Source organism: Macrobrachium nipponense, chromosome 27 (genome assembly GCF_015104395.2).
Source record: "Macrobrachium nipponense isolate FS-2020 chromosome 27, ASM1510439v2, whole genome shotgun sequence".
In the NCBI taxonomy this organism is placed as follows: Eukaryota; Metazoa; Arthropoda; class Malacostraca; order Decapoda; family Palaemonidae; genus Macrobrachium; species Macrobrachium nipponense.
In genome coordinates, this window is record NC_087216.1 from 19,323,569 (window position 1) to 19,342,770 (window position 19,202).

The 19,202-nt window shown below is 35.8% G+C and overlaps 1 protein-coding gene and 1 long non-coding RNA gene across 18 annotated transcripts in view; one reads left to right on the top strand and one right to left on the bottom strand.

The window, feature by feature from the left end:
* LOC135200885 (myocyte-specific enhancer factor 2-like) overlaps positions 1-17,846 on the top strand; it is a 696,318-nt gene extending 678,472 nt beyond the window's left edge. For 13 of the 16 annotated variants that reach the window (XM_064229610.1, XM_064229608.1, XM_064229623.1 and 10 more), the window contains 6 exons: positions 4,501-4,704; positions 9,727-9,885; positions 11,582-11,887; positions 12,330-12,491; positions 14,738-15,002; positions 15,367-17,846. In XM_064229610.1, coding sequence (XP_064085680.1) covers positions 4,501-4,704; positions 9,727-9,885; positions 11,582-11,887; positions 12,330-12,491; positions 14,738-15,002; positions 15,367-15,473 — 1,203 coding nt within the window. In that variant the 3' untranslated portion in view covers positions 15,474-17,846. Of the gene's footprint in view, positions 1-3,179; positions 3,384-4,500; positions 4,705-9,726; positions 9,886-11,581; positions 11,888-12,329; positions 12,492-14,737; positions 15,003-15,106; positions 15,253-15,366 lie in introns of all 16 variants that reach the window. The other 3 variants (XR_010311386.1, XM_064229613.1, XM_064229622.1) reach the window with 3 other exon arrangements.
* Positions 10,798-19,202, bottom strand: part of LOC135200887 (uncharacterized) — a 32,721-nt gene continuing 24,316 nt past the window's right edge. For both annotated transcript variants that reach the window (XR_010311387.1, XR_010311388.1), the window contains one exon: positions 10,798-15,050. This is a non-coding gene — a long non-coding RNA (uncharacterized LOC135200887). The remainder of the gene's footprint in view (positions 15,051-19,202) is intronic.

Below are 19,202 nucleotides of genomic sequence, written 5' to 3' on the forward strand. Positions count from 1 at the left end.
TGATTTCAAGTTCAGGGTCGTCTTCTTGATCTCTCTGTAATTCCCTGTAATTTTCCTTATTCTGATAAGGTGAGATGTCATAGTGTAGGCTTCATGTAAATATTACGTATGTTTGGATTCACGTTCATGCCGGTACAGAGTGCGGTAGGGAGAGTTTTAAAACACGTAGGAGCCCTGTTGGCCGTGTAATATTGAATACTTGACCCTGGAGAATGAAATATATGAAATATCAAAGTATTACAGGCGTTGCGTCACCCATTGATGACGTGAATGACGCTCCATTTTCGGAGGTAAATATACCTTGAAGAGGATCCATCGTTTCGCTTGTACGATCTAGGCCATAACAGCGGTGTTTTGCACGAAGTGGCATTAACGTGCAACGCTGCTCTCATCAGTGTTAGGGCTGGCAGTTGGAAAAGTCTGCGGACCTCGCGCGCCATATTTCATTATGTTTCGTTCTCTCTCTGCCCGCCATGACTTGCGTATCACTAATTTGAAGAGGGGGGAAAATTGAACACCTTTTCATCCATCGGTTTTATTTCGGGGTATTGTCTGGTTGGCTGAATTACCATTTGCGCAGTTCCTAGTTCTTTATTGTAGGAGAGCATCATGTGGATTAATCACAGGATTCGCCTTGCTAGGGCCTCTTGTATTATTGGCTATTTCTTTCTCATATCATTTTTGGAAAACTATTATCTCATAGCGTATTTGCGACCATGGATGATTTTGCCATTGTTGCAATATGTAGGAGTTGGTGAACTATCGCCAATATTTTCTCATATTTATTTGAAATGGCAATTTTTAGCCATGCTTAATCATCATTTCACTCTTTAGAAATCTGGCTTATATGTATTATTATATGGTAATATTTCTTTATTTATATAGTAGGTTATTATGCATTCTGTTTCTTTTTTATTTATAACAGACATGTATTTCGGATTACGAAGATATTTTCTGTAATTCTTCATAACTACGGACAATCAGATGGTTGCTGTATTAGTCTTGCGTATTGGATTTCAAGTTGATAATCAGTCGAACATTCCTTGAGAAATAAGCAACAGGAGTATTGCCGCTTGTCTGTTGTTAAAAGAAATTATTCACATTCCACGTATTTCAGATAGCTTCCTTGGCCGCCTAGCTTCCTCTTGAGGCCGTGTGGCGAGGTCTGGCAGTAAATTGCAGACAATAGGCCTATCTGAATGAGTTTGAATAGAGAGAGAGAGTTATTTCTGCAATCCTGACTTATACTTTTAGTCTATGTTCTTTCTCATGGTTGCATCGAGTTTGTTTGGTGATATGAATTTTGACCATGAGGAATATGCTGGAATTTAAATACAACGAAAATTATAGGTTTCCTTGGTTTTCATGAAGGCATAAGTTTATTCTCTGCACAACTTAGTAAGGTGCATATTCGATTAACAATCTTACCAATCGGCAGGACGTTTGTTTGCTTACACGATGCATATGTAAAAACATGTGAGAAGGTGATATTACTTTTTATTTTTATCTTGAGGCAATTATGGAATTTAATTTTTTAAAATCCTCTGTTTTCCTTCATTTTCATAAATATACAAGTTAATCTCCATACAACTTGTTGAGGTACATATTTAAATCGATTAATAATTTATCGTTCATCAGATTTTTTTTAATGAAACACATTTATTCAAACGTGTGAGAATACATAATTCGATGACAAACTTACCATTCACCAGGACACTCGTTTTATGAGATACATTCACACAAACAGGCGAAAAGCTAGTTGTATTTATGTTGACGTAACAAGCAACAAATTAATAAAGAAAACTCGATCGTAAGGACATAAGGACCTTGTGTCAGGGGCTCTTGAACAAACTTAATAGAGCGTTTAAATGGCAGCGGTAAATCCATAAACGATTGCGTCTGCATCATTTGCCAGGGTCGGTGACCTGCTTTGGAATGACGCTGTTTAGATACGAAGGTCATTTTAGTTTCATGGCTATTTTTATGTCTTTGAGGGGGGGGGGGGGGTTACTTTGTCACAGATGGCGTCGCTTTATTTGCGTGCAGGAATTATCGCTAAGTCTAATTCTCAGTTGGTTACATTTTCTGTACTTTGATTATAATATATATATATATATATATATATATCACACACATGCATATGGTGTTTGATAACTTCGTTTAATGTTATTTCCTTTTGAATAACCAAATGCACCGCCCACCTTCCCACGCAGTGAGTCACTGGCTTAAATTTACCTAATGGTTAATTTGTACGCCCCTTTTACTCGTGACTCTTTCTCCTGCTACTTCTTCTGCTGCCAAGTGAGCCTGGGCAGAGAAGCTCTCTCTCTCTCTCTCTCTCTCTCTCTCTCTCTCTCTCTCTCTCTGGTGATGTCCTATTTTGGAGGAGTGCGTAATTTTGACAGCCGTGACATCTTTTGAAGTTGGCGGGAGTTAAGCATCGTAGTCGTCTTCATCTGGGGCAGGTTGAAACGAGTCCTTGGTCTTAATATCCTTAATGATTGCGTTTTGCTCAGGCCTAATACGGGGGAATGGGGATGGGGAACGGGAGTCCTAAGAGAGAGAGAGAGAGAGAGAGAGAGAGAGAGAGTCCTTTGATGTAAATCCATCACTGGGTGTTATTGAATCAGGCCTCATTACGCCATTTCGGAATTAACCTTAATTCTTGTATTCTTCGTATAATGCGTGGTTTGACATTTGGTTAAGCCTTTTATTTTCGCTCTCGGGTGTTTTGTTGGGGAAAAATTGTTAATATATTTTTTAAAAGGATATGCTGGATTTTTGTAGGAATTGTCTTCGTATTTGTTTTTAAAGTACGGTACGTAGTTATGTAATTTTTACTCATATTTTGTTAGCATTTCTATATAGACTAAAACTCTCCTCCTATCCTCATATATATCTATCTATCTATCTATCTTTCTATCAGCTGTATTCCATAAATTTTACTGTATTAGAAATTTAAATTGTTTCATCAATGTAAAAGTATTCCATAATTGTACTAATGTAAGTTGCAGTATTATTTGCATAAGATTCTTTTTCATGTTTAGTATTAAGCCCATTTATGATGTCAGTTATTTCCTACTAATGTCATTACTTTTGAGAATTTTTCTTAGCGAGCAGGTGCTGCCAGACTTCCTGTTTATAAATCCATGTGTAAACTGACCAAAGCTGATCTACAGGTGACCTTCAATAAGAGAAAGTTCGGGGTCATGAAGAAGGCGTACGAACTGTCGGTCCTGTGCGACTGTGAGATTGCCCTCATTATATTTTCTTCCTCAAACAAATTGTACCAGTATGCGTCGACGGACATGGACAAGGTGTTACTCAAGTACACCGAGTACAATGAGCCCCATGAAAGTTTGACCAACAAGAACATTATTGAGGTAGAGAGTCACATAGTCGCCCCCCCCCCCCCTCAAAGGCCTCTCTCCCCCTCCACCCCAACCACCACAACCTCAAATAACTCCCTAATGAAATATATATATATATATATATATATATATATATATATATATATATATATTAATATATGTGCATGTGCATATTCCTCTATGCGCGTTCGCATATATATATATATATATATATATATATATATATATAATATATATATATATATATATATATATATATATATATTTATATAGAAAAACTCATTTTGACTCCCATTCCCCTTATCCCAGCAGTCAGTCGTCTTTGTGCCGAGTTTTACTAATTCATTTGATTTTTCTCTCTACATTCTCTCTATCTCTCTCTCTCCACTCGTTTCCCCCATAAAATAAAATGAAGAACGTCTTTTTTTCTGTCTCTTTGGCTGCCATTGCTTGTTATTTTTTCAATTGCTTTTATTTTTTCATTCTTGTTTTATTACAGCTAGCTGTAGGATTACCAGCTTCGAGTGTGACTTCACAGTGTATTTACAAACCAATGTGTCGGCAGTGTTGTGTCTGCTTTTTCATTTTTGTCCTACTAACAAATTTCGGGAAGAAGAGAGGAGGAATGGAGGCGCCACTGGCTGACTTGTCTCATTTCTGCTTTGTAGTCCTCAAAATACCCCTTTTATCATTTATGATTAATCACTATAAATTTCAATTTTATATTTGAGGAATTGGGCAATAGTCAAAGAAAGCCTGAACTCATTATAATCAAGGGTGATTCAATAGTAATTTCAATTTTATGCTTTCTCAACTTTAGTGAACGTAAGACTGAAAAGAAAACGGGAAACCTATCAACTCATAGAAAACGTGGAGGACAGCCAAAGAATTAAATGCAGATTATGTCTCCGGCAGAAGTGGAAGCGCCACTCGCCCGCCTTCCTTCCTTCCTTCCTTCTCCCCGACCCCAAGCAGCACCTTTATACTATGATTTTCCTTTTGCCATTACCATAATTATGTAGTGGTTGTGGTATACGATGTGTGTGCGTGCGTGCGCGCGCGCGCGTGTATGTGTGTGTGTGTGTGTGGTTTGAGAGCTAACAGCCCCGCTCGTTTGTATCGTCCACAGGTAACTTTCACAAAGCGCAAGTTCGGTCTTATGAAAAAGGCCTACGAGCTCTCGGTTTTGTGCGATTGCGAGATTGCGCTTATCATCTTTAACTCTAGCAACAAACTCTTTCAATATGCCTCCACTGATATGGACAAGGTGTTGCTCAAATACACCGAATACAATGAACCACATGAGTCCAGGACTAATAACGATATAGTAGAGGTAATATTATATATATGCATATACAGTATGTCATTATTATATATTCATTGCATTATATACCAAACAAGACAAGTTCTCATTATTGTTATATTTTTTTATCATGGTGTGTTTTTCTCCAAATTTATGTGAAGAGTCCTTACATTATATATGTGTTAAGGTTTTTTTTTTTGGTCACTTCAGTATCTAAGTTTTTATTATATACAACTTCCAAAGTATTTGAGCATCTAAAGTCAAAAATTATTTCATATTTTCATACAGATAATTTTAAAGAGTATTTTTTCTAGATTTGCCTCAACTATGAAAAAAATTATCCCAGTTGTGTGTATTAAACTAATGGTTGGTGAGTTTGTGTTGGTTAACAAGCAACTTCCAGTTCACATATGAGATTAGTATTATACGCAAGAAAGTATTCCCCTATAGTTTTCAAAGGTTTAAAAAAATCTTAAAGATATTGATAACCTTAAGTTGGCGGGTTCGTCTTCACAAATGGATATTTCACCAACCTTTGGGAGAATAAGAATGATCACAAGACTCTAATTGCATTCTCAGGAATGTATTGGTACATTACTATTATATATATATATATATATATATATATATATATATATACACACATATATATATATATATATAATATCTATATATATTATATAATATATATATCTATATATTATATATATAATATATATATATATATTGCGTACGAGCTTGTGAAGTAGTTTAAGTCCAAGTTGAAAAGTCCCCCATGAAAAAAACTAGTAAAATTTTCCATTTTTGTCATTCAAGGTTCAATATTGTAAACTTTTAGAAATTAAATTCCCGTGTCTTGTGCATTCAATCACTTTGGTGCTCACAAAGATAATAACTTGATTCAGTCGGTATTATTACTTGGTGCTGATTTAAAAAGGGACTCTTATCACTTTGTCCATTATTATGAGATATGTATTTATGATCATACTCTTATTGATATGAATAATTATTTGTTGAAGCATACCCGATTTACCAAGTGTCATATATATTTGGTTTGGTCGTGATCAAATACTTTTAGTGTTTTTATGGAGAATTTTTGTGTATTTTTTTTCTCAAATATTGCATTCAGTCCGTGATAAGTGCGGGACACATGAAACGGCACTTGAAATCATTTCCATTTGCAGAGAAAAACATGGAAAAATGAAGGCATTCTGATGACGCCGATCTAATCGCAAAAGCAATTTCCAAATCTCTCATGTTTTTTTCGAAAAGAATTTTCCCTAATGTTGAACAAGGGCAAATTATTTTGAACGCAAGCTGATCTAAAAAAACTCATGACGAAGAGACGTGAAATAATATTAATGATAATAACGATGATGATATTAATAAAAATAATGAAAGGAATAGAATCGTAATGATAGGTCAGGGCTTCGACTGTATACGAACTGGCATGTTGGAGTGTTTCATATAACTGATATAAACGCCTCTGATGAAAGACTGTCTTTAAAAAATACAAGTGTCACTAAATAGTTCCGTTCTTAGAAGAGGAAGAATAATAAAATGAAGACGTAGCATGGAGCGATTATTTACTTTACGTTACACTTAACATATTAATGAAGGTAGTCCTAGCATGCATGCGACAACATAAGCTTCATTATCAAGCATGTAGTGAAATTAGTCCATAGCTAATCTATTCTTATTTGAGTCTCATTTTTAAAAAAAATAAAGGAGTAGGTGGCATGTGTCCTAGAGTAGACAAGTGTGTTTAGAATACTTATATATATATATACATAAATGTGTGCTTCTCTGTCTGAGTATAGAACGCATTCATATATATTTTTTCTTATTGTTTACATAGTGGAATCAGTCTCACTGTCAGTAATCGAATATAGTATTTTTCCAGATTTTTTTGTATTTTATCACATAATTATAAATATCAGCAGTTTTGAATAAGGTCGCATTGTTCGATTAATTGATTTTAGAAGGTAAAGGAATATAAGGCTTTACCTGAATTTTTTTTCTTCAAATTAGTTAGGCAGTTTTACTCAGTCTACTGCTACAATAGTTTATTGATTTTACTCAGTATTGCCAATCACAGTTCAGAAATTTTAAAAAGCCAGTATTGTTATATTTTCTTGTATTAAGGCTATGAATTACTCTATATAGCATACTGAAATGTTAAGATTTTGTACATAAATATGTATCCTTTTCCCACCAGGTAAGTTTGCTAAGAGTTTAAATATGAAAATCCGTTATTAATAGAGCTTAAAGAACCTCAAACCATAGTTCTTTTTCCAACGAAGTCGGTTAACCCAGAGTTAAAAAAAAAATTAGGGCGGCAAGTACTTCATTAAAAAACAAGGGTGCGTTCAAGATGAGAGTAATATTGGGTTAATTGGGCTCTTGAACGTGCCTTTAGTACTCGTACTTTGTCTATGAAATTCGAGGTCAAATGAAGAATGATTTAAAAAGAGCAACTATAGCTTAGTATCGAAATTCAGACTTCAGTAATAATGGTCGGATAGTGAATATATGACGGAATATTTTTTGTCCTTTTTTAGGTTAAGTGTTGGTCAGAAAATTTTAAGATATCAAAACAAAAATTAAGGAAGAGCCTATCAGAATATTAATTTAACGGGTTTATCAGACGAGTTTTCTTTATTATGAATCAAGTTCTATCAATAAGTGATCGCTCTAAAAAGATAAAAAGTTTTCCAGCAACGTTAATGAGATAGGATTGGAATTTATGTATGAAAAGGCCAAACATTTGTCGATTTAAAGTATTTTGGCATTTTAGAAAAGTTAGTTAAAAATATTGAAAGACTATACATCATTAATAAATAACATCAAAGATACTCGCCTAGCAAATCGTGGAAGAAATATTAAGTAGAGTCGACATGATAAAAAAACAAGTCCCTTAACCTGAGACAGAAGTTCGAAAGCTCTCAGAAACCAAATCCCCGAACGACTATTAAGATTTACCATCTGTTAGATGCCAAACCATAGTCAAGATGACTGCAAAGAGACAATAAAGTCTAGAATCCCTGAAAGCGAGGCTGGAGAAGAGGGAGTTTGAAGACGTACATTTAGATAGGTTAATCTGATCAAGGTGTTACGGGAAGCCTGGTTCGTGAGCTTATTTCTCTCCTTGTATGGGGCTGTTGTGTAATCTGACCACAGGTTGCCTCCTCGGTAATGATTACTCAAGGTCACTTTAAAACTGTTTGGTGAGGTTATGTCTGGACAGAGGATAGGAATTGCCATGGGTTTGGTGGGAAGTACATGCTGTGAGAAGAGTAATGTAAAATGTTAATGAAAAAAAGGCCTTCGTGTTAGTCGTGTATTTGTCAAAGGTATAAAAAGGAATGCTACACTTTGAACCATGTACTTTTACTGTGCATTTTTTACAAGGTCGATTTCTATGTTTCGGATAGAGTACTTGAATTCGTAATCAAAGGTTAGTTTTCAGTTTGCAAACTACTATAGGTAAAAAAAGAAAAAGTTCTGTTTTGTCAGTCAGTAGGCCAGGGAGAAAACTTTGAGTTGTGCATTTCCCAGTCATCTTGAACATCTAGGATATGTATTTTAGTTTTATTCTTTGAATAAATTTTGTTTAAAACAAGTGTAAAATGTTAAATTATTATTTTTCATGTTGACGAATGCACATTAACATTTCAAAATTACAATAGCAGCGTCGGAGTTCTAGGAGAAAAAACCTTTTAGATTCGATATTAGAATTCAAGTGCATTACGTCATGCAATGTTGTACTTTGTTGACATCGCTGTCAAGAGTCAGGTGATATCGCTTTCAACAGACACCTCAGGACTTGAATCGGGGAGCCATGAGCACGGAGAATCAGCCTGTTATAAGTACTAGTGCTGACCGTTTCATTTCCAGTGTATTGCCCGACTTTGGTGCTCTAATTGAGAGAAAACATGAATTTCCAGGCAGCTATAATTCAAATTTAAAATGACTTTGGCTTAGTCTTTAGACCTAAATCTCTTTGATTATTAAGAACAGTTCCCTTTCATCTTGCCTTGTAAGTGAAGGTATTGAACAATTTCTTGTAATAAGATTTTGGTTAATGCCCACAAGATCATTTAGAAAAAAAAAGACGCATAAGTTGGAGATGTACTAGCTTAGGCAACCTTGTAGCAGGTGTGCTAGCTTAGCACTAACAAGGCTTCCCTGTTCGCCAGCTGGTTGTGAGGATGGGGTTCAATTTGTATGATTATTTTTTTTTAAGTACAAAAAAAATCATGTTTCGCTTTTTATTGCAGTCATCCGACTTCGGGTATAGTGTACTGGAAACTCGCAGCGATGCTAAATCTTCATAATAATAGTAGGTTTAGTTCAGGTTTACCGAAGTATTGTTTCTCGTTCAGAGCCTCACGTTATTAGGGAAGTAGGTCTAACGATAACAGAAAAGACGCCTTCCTTATGTCAGGAATTAAGAAAGGAAGACTGGCTTTTTATTTAGGTTTAGAAAATTGATTGATTGATTGATCAAACACAGGTTGATGTTTGTGCAAAATTCTCTCTCGTGGTTGAGACAATTCAGTATAGAGCGCGCACTTGACATTAATCGGTAGAAATGAAAATAGACAGTCAATATCATATTCTCTGGAGTGCTGTAAACTTTCACGACATAGCGTTATTTTTAGAAAAATAAAAAAAAAAGTGTAGTTTTGCTCAGAATTCCTTTAAAATGACGCTGCACACCGGATGGTCATGATTAAAATAGAGAACCAAACCAGTGGCCTTTCGGGGTTGTCACTCAAGTTTCCAAGCTGTCGTCCGTAGGACATTAGTTAAAGATTAACGCGAGGAACGTTCCTCGGAACTGATATTTTCGCAGATTGCCATTAAATGATCAAGTTATTACGGCAAAAACACAAAGGAAAAACTTAACGTCAGATTTCTGACACTTAAAATGAAGAGATGTCTTAGACGTAAACCTGAATGCAAAAGAATAACATTTTCCTTTCAGTAGTAGAGAAACATCTTCTTCCAGTTGAATAATGATTGCATGTACTGACCCTCCCCTCACAGGCTCTGAACAAGAAAGAACACAAGAATGGCTTGCAGTCTCCAGATTCCCCCGACCCAGATCAGGAATACTCTCTCACTCCCCGGACAGAAGCCAAATACAACAAAATTGATGAGGAATTCACGTTGATGATGCAACGCAATCAGATCAACGGAAGTCGGGTGAGTTGTTGATGGTACTTGGGTTGACTGAGGGAAATTGACTTGTGTATTCATTTGGAGGTATCTTTGAGTAATTTAAAAAATAAGAGGAAGGTAGCAGTTTCTAATTTCAGCGCTCATATGCAGGTATAACCTACTGGTTATGATGTGTGGAATGCGTGGTTCTCATATAAAGAAAGAAAATTGCCCGGCACCTTCAGTTTTCAATAGAGCGATACTCAGTTGGCAGTCAGTCTTGTATGCATCCTTTGAATTATTTCAATAAAAAGTCATCTGGAATATTGCACCATTTTTTTCTTATTATTATAACTCATCTTTTATCCTTCAAAAGAATGTATGAAACAAATTAAGACATAGTAAAGATAACCGGTAATTTCTGAATGACTCTGGCCCAGCCACCTTAGAAAGGAATTTGAATATGCAGTGTTAAATGTCTTTAACACTGAATTCACTTAAAAAAAAAAGAAGGCTAGTTAGGGTAACTAATGATCAGGAAAAACTTAGTAAGTCATTATACAGAATATTCTATATTTTGTTTTCTTACTATGAAATTTTACTGCACTTTTGTAATTTGTCTAGGAAGGCACTTTTTTACCATCCAGTAAGTGCACAGTTATGTGTGGGATCAGAAAATTTTGTTTGAAATGGTTTATGATGGTTGATCTTTGGAGTTCATATAATGATGATTGTTGGTAGTGAAGAAAAACTGAAAATGTTTGTAAGAGAAGAAAATTGAGTGTAAATATGAGCAAGACTTAACACTATGAGTACAACTTTTAACTAGGAAGATGGAGCAATGAATATGTATAATATGGTAGAAGAGTGCCAAGGCATAATTGATCCAATGAAGTATTTAGGAAGAATTATTATGGATTATGGTAGGACTAGACACAAGAATGGAAGAGAGAGAGAGAGATAAATTGTAAGTTGTATAAATGTTGGTACTATATATGAAAGTATTTTGGTAGGGTTTGGTCATGCGGTAAAGATGGTGGATATATAATAGGATAATATAAAACCTAGATAAAATAGCACTTAACCTTTTCTGTCACCTGCACTTATCAAATATTGTCAAATTAAAGTAAAGGAAGAATAAAATAAAAGCAGGTACAATTATAGACCACAATAACTCAAAAATAAAGATGCAAACAAATACGTGTACATATACAGGCAGTTCCTGGCTGCACAATGCTGATCTGGCAGAAGAAATATGACTCCAAAAATGCAAAATAATCAATATTTGAAGGGGTTTTTTTTTATGAAAAATGCAATGCAGTTTACAGTTTTTAATGCACCCAAAGCATTAAAAGTAAGGTTTTCTTAGGATTTTTGACAATGTTCTGGCTTATGACGATTTTCGGCTTACAATACGTCTCAAGAACGGAACCCCTGTCATAACCCGGGGACTGCCTGTATTCCATTACGATGCCCCTCTCAGTATCAAGTTAATGAAAATTATGATTTGGAAGTGAAATCCTCTCATTGTCTAATTTGAACAAACTATTAATTTCTCTTGACAAAGTTGTGTTTTGCAGGTGTCAGTAACTTATTTCAGTAGATAAAGTATTTTTTTATTTTCACTTGTGTGGTACATTTTTACAATGTATCTAGTGTATCACTGAAAAGTGGGAAAGGTTATTGAAAAATAGTGAGTCCGCAATTGCAAATCAATTTTATTTTCTCCTTTCCATTACAGCAACCAGTAAACCTTAATAACTACAATAGTATGGCAGTCACAGTGCCTGTCAACAATACGGGTTATGACCCAGGACTGATGCAGCCCTCACCTCAGATGTCACACGCATCTCTGTCGCCACGTCCTGGATCTTCTAGTGGAATGCTTGATATGAATGGCTCGAATGGATACCCTGGCTCAACTTCCCCTCTTCCACATGGAGGTGCACCTTCCCCTGGACTCCTCAGTCGGCCACACTCCTCCAAGACCCATTCACCAACCAGACCAAATTTGCGAGTCCTCATCCCAAACTCTCAAGCACAGACGGTAAGTTGACCTATTGTATTGTATGAATTACCAATTTTTTTCTTTACGGTAGCTAAAGGAACATGAATGGTAACGTAATTACTGCCACCCTTAATGAGGAACGGGTATAATGACAAGATTCAGGAATAAAGAAGAGAAAATAGCTAATAAACAGGACTATGAAGGAGTCTGTGTAAATGATTATGCATAGAGTAATAATGCAATTTAGATATGCTTCTCTAAATATTTAAAAAAAATTTTTTGAAGCTGTCATTAATAATTAATGCACCAATTCATCATAACCTCATATGAAAACAAAATGGTAAAATTGATACTTTTTATTGTATACTACATGGAACTAGTTTATAAAAAAGAAAAAGGTTTGTGTAAAGCATATGAAGCAATACCCCTTGTACAAAAGCAGTCTCCAAGTGATAAATATCCTCCCCCTTTTTTTTTGTAGACGCCTCGACCTGGATCACCATCTTTGAATACTCCTGTTGTTTCACTCCAGACAGCTGCTGGCGGTAATTCATCAATGACGTACTCCTCAATGAACTCATTTTCTCATCAGGAGTTTCCGTTGAATAATGACATCTCTCTCAACCCCATAAATTCTCTGCACGTAAGAAAATTTGAATTTTTTGTTATAAATTGTAATTGAGTATTTTTCACGTACTACTAATATTGGCATGCTTCTGCAGTACCAAATTCAGCTTCTCACGAGATCTGGACAGAAGTAGGGAAGGGTAAAATAGGAAAAATATTTTTTTGTTTGTCATAGGAATTATTATTATTAACCAGATCCTTTTTGTAAATGTAATGACTTGCATAGGCACTACCAGGTATAAAATTATTTTGAGAAATTATTTATTGGCCTTGTATAAATATTTAGACTGCTTTGGTGTGAAGAATAAGAAACAAATTTTACCTGAATTTAAAGAATCATCACATGTGAAACGTATTATTGAAAATTTAAAAATTAGTATTTTTTATCTCTCTTTCTCAGTACAACATTACCAACCACAGCCATGAAGGTTAAGCTTGGGCTATAGCTAGGTAATGGGAAGGTTTCTTGCAATATAAGTAATTCCTGTACCATCCTGCAGAATTTTGCTGCCTGATACAGGAGACTAATACCAGTTATTCCTTTCACGTGAGAAATCTAACTGGAATCTTAATTCTCCCATTAACTTAGGCAGGATATTTGATGATGATACCCTTCAAAACTCCAAAGCATTACCAAATTTTAAGAGTCAGTAGCAAAGGATAACTTTGTTTCTTATATAGTCTTTTGTCATTAGTCTGGTTCTGATAAGCAGTGATATATTTGTGTAAATGCATGTCTTTATTAATCAAAACATGAAGTAGTGTTCCCATGAAAATACAAACTATTGCTTTGTGTGTCGTTATATTCCTCAACAAAAGCAAGATAGTCAAGTTCTCTGTAACTCTTCTCAAGGACTCATGAGAAGATTTGTGAGACTGCAGAAGGCAATAGTACACATTTTCTTTGAATGTGACTCCAAAGAAATATGAATTATGTAAAAGTAATTGGCAAAAAATTATATTTTTATTGTAAGAAATATATCTAGCCTTTTAGGGTCATGATATCTGGAAAAAGCTTACTAAAGACCCTAATGAACTTAAGAGATAAATTAAAACCATGTATTGTATAAACACTCACAAAATTGAACAAATGGATATCTTACATAAACGGTGTTGTGGCTTGGTTTATGGGGATTCCTGATGATGCTCACAGTAATTGTGAAGAATTAAAAAATTTACAGTATTAAATAATAGAGCTAAGTGGATTAGAAGAGCACTGGGAAGCTGCATGGAATGTTTGAAGCTTCACAGAAATAAGATCACCACAACTGAAAGCATTAAAGCAAACGATTATACTTAAGAAATGCAAGGTCGTAAGTATTCATCTCATAAAATTTAGGGTTCATACTGAGAGAGGTGAGAGGGTTTCATCTAAATTTCAGAAACTATTATCCAGTAACCTGACCCATTTCAAGTGTGTACAATACAGTTTAAGTTTGCAAACAGAACATATAAGGCTATATGAGGCAATGGTTTGTTTGACAGTCATGAGAGATTTACATAAATTGTACAATGTTTGAGGTACTGTTCTGTACAGTGATATGGCAGCTTAAGATACTAGACACTGCATGTACAATAGACTATACTAATAACTTGAAAATAATTTAACAAATATTGCATTTAAAACATGGTGCCCTTGAATAATAACATACATGGGAGATTAACTGTTTGCAAAGAGCATGTTCATTAGGTTATGACTGCCCTCAAGCATATCAAAGTTTTATTTATCTTCAAAATGGGTTCATAAAGACTTTTTTTTCACTGAATTTCTTTGATAGGCTACTAGTTAAATTATAATTAGCAAACCTACTTTATTAGAGAAAATACCAGGGAAAGAAGCATCAAAAGCATTAGAGAAAGAAGAGAAAATTGTAGTACATTTAAGTTTTTACAGACTACTTGACCTTTACTGCCACATTCATTCCCCATCAGTAAAATTTTTCCATAGAGTAGATAGTGAGTGACAATGATAGATTACATATACAGAAAAAAAGATGCAAGGTATCTCTAATGTTTAACTTAAAACCCACAAATGCTGGGTGTTCCCATCTCATTCAAAACTATAAAACTAAATTGGTGCTTGTTACATGTCAAGAGTTGCTGTAGTTAATTAAAGCAACTATTAAATGTTATCTTTTTTAGAATCTTTCCACAATTGAAGGTACTAACAGAAACATGAGTATTTAAGATATTCATAGACTAATTAGTATTATGTTACTCAGTACAAAACTCGGTAATACCAAGTTAACCTCTTCCTTTTAGTGGAATCCAGGGTCAATAGGCATGTCGCATTCTGGGTTACCACACCTTAGTGTCAGTTCCTCAACGCCACCTCCGAGATCCTCTCCGCCTGTTACGATAAAATCAGAGCCTATCAGTCCTCCTCGGGATCCTAACTGTATCCCTTCATCACATCTGCAAAGACCAGGATCCACAGACCCTGGACACTTATCACCTGCTCCACCATCTCATTTGGGTCCCTCTTCCAACCACCCAGGACACTCCGTGTATAGTAATTCACTCTCAGGTTAGTATGAGTAACAGTGATGATTTTACATTTCTATGCACATTTTTTCTGAAATAAAAGAAAAACAACATAAGTTTCAATTATTGTTAACTAATTTTTATCAGAATCTGGCAGAGCTGTACTTATGAATCAACTTTCATCTGGTCAACAATACATTGCTTTATGTAACACATCCTGGCATCCACTTTCATAAGTTATGGGCAGTAATATTTAACCTTTGTTCTACTAGAATTGCATGGAGATACACAAGGTAGTTTGTCTTATTTTATATTACAATTACATAAATGAAATAGTTTTGTCTTAGTTGTAAATGGGATAATTTTAGGCTTATGAACTAAGCAAACTGCTCTTTTTATATCCACAGGCCACTTGACTCCCACATCACACGCATCACCTGAAGGAGCTCACCACAGTGATTATGATACACCCTTGAGCAAACGACCGAGAATAACAGAGGGATGGGCCACATAGTGAGGTGCAATAAGGGCCACCACGTGCACCAGTGAAAGGACACTTAGTGCTGCGTGATCAGTGCCTGGCAAGCAGGGGACGCCGTCCCCAGGGCCATTGTAGCCCTCACAATCGTGTCCCTACTGCCTCTGCCTCTACGGACCACAACGGTTGTTAACTGTACAAAAAAACAAAAAACAAAAAAAAAAACAAACAAAAAAAAAAAAAGACTTGGGGAGCAGTGTGTTTGTGTCCTTTGCCATGTGTGAGAGAGCCAGTGCTGCACTATTGTAACAGTGCCATTTGAGGAGCTGCAGCCCTGCTCCCCGGCCTCCTGTGTTTGTGAATCACATTCCCTTACTCCCTTCAGCCAGTCCTGCCCCAGCAAGCCTATCTGTAACAGTCCCTAACCACTCAGGACGGGCAAAGGTGAAGTCAACTGTAAACCTATTTCAACCTTGGTAATAAATGGTTGAAGACTGAGGAACACTTTGCGGAGATAGGAGAATTTCTCCACAACATTTGAAATGAGGATGAAGAAAATGTCTTTCCTAGTTCAGACCACTTGTTATGTGGCTTGGGTACGACAAAGTTTCATTGTCTTCAGCCAACAGATATTTGGAGTAAAATTACAAAATTGTTCTGCTCACTTCCTAAACGAGATGGCTTAGGGATCATTTGTTTCCTGAAGGGTCATTTATTACCCACTGCCAATACTGCAGATCACATCAGTCTGTCACCACCACCTTTTTGTACTTGTTAGTTCTGGCTCAATGTAAATAAGCAAAAGACATGATTATTTTTACTCTTTGTACATATTGGCCTATATGATAAGATTGCCTGGTACCTGGTGTGTGGTGGTGTTGCTGCCGGAGGCGAGAGGTTTAACAGTAACATGGTTTTGCCTCCTCACCATCCCATACTGCCGCCCTCTGTACCTCTCGTATGGTCTTTCTTTGTACCTTGTGCCTCACCTTACTGTGTAAGAAGTTGTAGACTCTAGTAACTGTGGACAGTAGTGCGTGGCCTGTGTGAGCTGCGCCATGGTGTAGTGGTGGCAGAATGGGAATGGCAGACTGGTAGTGACATTTGTTGGCATCACTAGGCTCTGTATGTGTGCCTTGCTGGCCATCATTCCTTCAGTGCCAGGTGGCCCAATTTGACTGCCACTGAAAAACTATCCATGGCAGCTACCACCAGCCATGGGGCTCACAGGAAGGAGGAGGAGTCAGCTGTACCATACCAAATACAACACTCTCTGTCGATACATTAGTAAAAGTAAAAAAGTAAAAAAAAAAAATAAAAATAAAAAAAATTTAGACTGTGTTGACTTACCATTGTTTGTATAAATACAAAGTCTAGATTCTTAATAATTTATATGATACTGGTACTGTATAATTCTTCAAGAAATGTTTATAGTTATATTTGATTATAATAAATCAAAAACACCTAGTTTCTAAGCAAAGACACTAAAACCATTACCCTAAGAATATGTTGCACCTTGTCGTGGCGTGATCACCGTTTACCACAGGCCGGCGTGCTGGGGCACAGCGGGACTGGGGGGGTTTTGGGACCCAGAACATCCACTTCCTGAAAACCTCTTGAGTTGAATAAAAACAAATAAAAAATAGGCACATAAATTCTTTTTGAAGAAAAGAGGTATATCATTTGGTGGATTTTGTATATGCTTCAAATGATCTGAATTTATTAACAAGCACTTGTGTTACAGAGAAAAGAGAAAGTTATTTTTAATTAAAAATTGTAAAGTGTACAAATGTTATAAATATTACCAATATCTGTGATGTATACTGTATAGTGCAATTCAATGGGTAATGGTGTAACCAAGGAGTGTAAAGATGAATATTTTATTAAAATATTGAGTGCACACAAGTGATAGGATATTGTAAGTTAATGTTACTGGTTTGATGGTAATCACTGATAAGTTGGCTACTGGTTTTGAGTTTTATCCCTCCTTATTGGGTTGACTCAGGTATCAAGGTTTACTTAAGGGTTTTCACGTTTAGTGCTAGTGTACAATGAGTACCACTTTGGTGTATGCTGAATTTTTGACAGGGAACATATTTTGGCCATGTATCATGGTTTATTTTCTTTGAAGAGAAAATTGTAGGATGTGTAATCTTCCCAGTCTGAAGGGATAAAACATATCTTCGTTCTTGAACAGCAGTGAGGTCATAAGTTTTTTCTTTTTTTTATGCCATGTCCAGCAGTCCCCCAGATCCCCCCACCCACCAGCAGCCCCCCGTCCTTATGTTCTGAGAACAAGTTACATGTTTGTGTAGAATAAGTATACTATTAATATTTTTTTGTTAGTGAAATAGAAAGCATATTGTGTGAAATTTGACATGTTATTCAATAAATACTGAATAACATAGACCTGGGCCTGTTTGTTTACCTACACCAGCAAATTGCTGGACAAATTTTTTATTGGGAGTCAGATCCTAAGGAAGCAGGAATGTCTAATAAAAGTGTTATACTGCTGAAATGCTAACAATAACGAATTCTCACTTCCTGAATTCTCAGTTCTCATTACTCAAAATCATTAAATGAAATCCATTTACAGGGTTGGACAATACTTACTTCCCCCTATACTATGACTGCTCCTCTCCCTTCACATCAGGTGCCCCACCTTATCATTTTTTTGTTTTTGTTTTTAGTTTTTTGACATCGCCATATATTTTTCATCCTCTGGAAATCTTATAAAATGGTCTTCCCAGCACACTTCATCCTCTTCAGCATTTCCTTTGTATGTACTGTACCCATATCTCTGCTTAATAAAGAAGAGCATTATCCATACATCACTGATTTTGCTCAGTTACTAAGTGATTCTCCTATTTACCAGTACTACACTGTGTTGCAGCAAACTTCCCACTTCATCCAGCCTATGTCTGCTTCCTTTTTTTTTTTCTTGCTCTGTCAGCACCGGTGTCACAATCATGGTTCTCCCATCCATTCATATAATAAATTTTTCTTATCTTGGGTGTTCCTTACTCCATTTGCACCTGGTAGTTCTGAGGATGTCTTGCAATAGTGTATGTTACATTTAATCCTTAGTTAATACTGCGTCCACAAGCCACTTTGATTACTTTGTTACCATAAGCTTCCTTTTGATTCCAGTAACTTTCATTCCACTCTTTAGTCACTTTTGATGCTTTCAAGATCTACTCACTTCATCCTGTTACACAGATCACTTATGGACTCTCATTTATCTCATTTAAGACTCATACCAATGTTTTCTCTAGAACTTCCGCAACAGTAAAATGAAAGTGCTATCAATGAGTCTCTCCAATACCCGTTTTTCATGCTTTCTAAATGCTAGACTTGGTTCTCCATTAAATACCTTTTTATGATCCACAAAGAATATACAAGAAGTTAATTTTTCTGTGAATAAGGTAAACCTGGCACTGCCATATTTAAACAAACCACTTTTGCTACTGAATTCCCTTGCATGTCGCCAAAGTTATAACAGCTTGTTTTTAACAATCTGGCTTGACCTTTTCTCCAGCATCTTCTATTGTATATTTTTATAGCACGCTCCAGCAGACTTCTTATTCTTCTATTTACTTTTTACACTAATGCATCCACTTTTTATTTTTAATCTACTATCATAATACTCTTCCATCGCCATTGTTCATGTAATTTAGTCAGGTCATCAATGGTTAGTTCTCCAGTTGATTGAAGCAAAATCACCCAATATTCCTGATGTTGGTAGCTGATTATTTTTCATGGGGT